General features: G+C 38.0%; 1 protein-coding gene across 1 annotated transcript; it reads right to left on the bottom strand.

Annotated features, from left to right (window-relative positions):
• Positions 1-321: 321 nt before the first annotated feature.
• On the bottom strand, positions 322-1251 carry LOC116638105 (putative olfactory receptor 5AK3). Its single transcript, XM_032413819.1, is given in 1 exon segment — positions 322-1251. A coding segment is annotated over 1 exon segment (930 nt).
• Positions 1252-1717: the final 466 nt, after the last annotated feature.

Genomic DNA, 1717 nt, shown 5'->3' with positions numbered 1-1717 from the left:
TTGAGGTTTTCTAGTCTTTAAGAACATATCTGAAATATATTTGAAGCAACTAAATACTTTGTGAAGTCTGTATATACTTTTTAATATTTTAAATATTCTCAATAAAGTATGGGTAGTATGAGACATATTTCTCAAACTATATTCAGGGGGAAAATTAGTTCCATGAGATGTTACTATATTTCTTGCATCTTTCTTCTCTATTGAAAGAGGTAGCATTGGCTTAAGTCGTGAACATGTTCCCAACTTTAGAAACATTACACAGTGGTCAAACATCCCTACTTGATGCTTTGATGTGTTGAATTTTAAAAACTTGGGTCCAACCTAGAAGTATTTTTTCTTCATCACTTTTAGAGCTTCTTTTACCTCTTTATTTCTCAAGCTATAGATCGGGGGGTTCAAAACGGGAATCACAATGCCATAAAATACAGAGGCCACTTTCATATTCTCCTGGGAATTATTAGCCTGAGGCTGTAAGTACATATATGATAGGGTTGTATAGAAAATGATGACTGCTGTCAGGTGGGAGGCACACGTGGAGAAGGCTTTTTTCCTTCCTGCAGCAGAAGATATCTTCAGGATGGCGGCCATGATATACATGCAGGAAAAGATGACAACCAACACAGTGAACATCAAGTTAAATCCCACAAAAACAACGAGGAGCATGATGTTGATGTCAATATTGGAGCATGAAAGGGCAAGAATTGGAGAGACATCACAGAAAAAATGACTGATGGTATTGGATTTGCAGAAGTACAGTGAAAATGTAAAACCTGTGTGCACAGAAGCATTTATTGAACCCATGATGTATGAACTAGCTACCAATTGGATGCAGACTCTTTGGGACATGATTTTGGGATAGTGAAGTGGGTTACAGATGGCTACATAATGGTCCACTGCCATAGTAGCCAGGAGGTAGCAGTCACTGGTTGCAAATATTGCATAAACCAATAATTATATTACACAGCCCTCAAATGATATAGACTTATTTTCTAATATGAAGTTTTGCAGCATCTTGGGAGTGATAGCAGATGTATAACAAATATCAACAAAAGCCAAATGTTGTAGAAAAAAGTACATAGGTGTTTGAAGTCTGGAATCTGTTTTGATGAGTAGGATCATCCCAACGTTACCCACCATGGAGGTCACATAGATGACCTGAAATACAATGAAGAGGATGTATCGAAACTTGTGTTGGGCACCAAATCCCAGAAAAAAAAATTCAGTCACTTCAGTGTTATTTTCTTTTGTCATGGCTACCAAAGTCTAGAAAGGACCAGGGAGAGGACCAAGAAAAGAAAGAAAATCTTTGTGACTTCTTGAAAGAACAAGCCTCTTATATTTCAGCCACCTGTTTTTAAATTTGATTCTTATGGCAAACACTCACAACAGGATTTATTGCTTTCTATATTTCTTCTACTTCCTTGGTAAGTAATCACCACATAAAAAGTGGTATGTGAGCCATGATTTTTTTTTTTTAATTTTATTATGTTATATTAGTCACCATACAATACATCATTGGTTTTTGATGTGGTGATCCACGATCCATTGTTTTCGTATAACACCCAGTGCTCCATGCAGTATGTGCCCTCCTCAATACCCATCACCAGGCTAACCAATCCCCCCTTCCCCCTCCCCTCTAAAACCCTGTCTGTCTCTCAGAGTCCACCATCTCTCATGGTTCATCTCTCCCTCCAATCCCCCCCCCCATTTTTCCCTT

Source organism: Phoca vitulina, unplaced genomic scaffold (assembly GCF_004348235.1).
Source record: "Phoca vitulina isolate PV1807 unplaced genomic scaffold, GSC_HSeal_1.0 scaffold16, whole genome shotgun sequence".
NCBI lineage: Eukaryota > Metazoa > Chordata > Mammalia > Carnivora > Phocidae > Phoca > Phoca vitulina.
The sequence above is the reverse complement of the archived record's forward strand: the minus strand, read 5'-3'. Positions and strand labels throughout refer to the sequence as shown.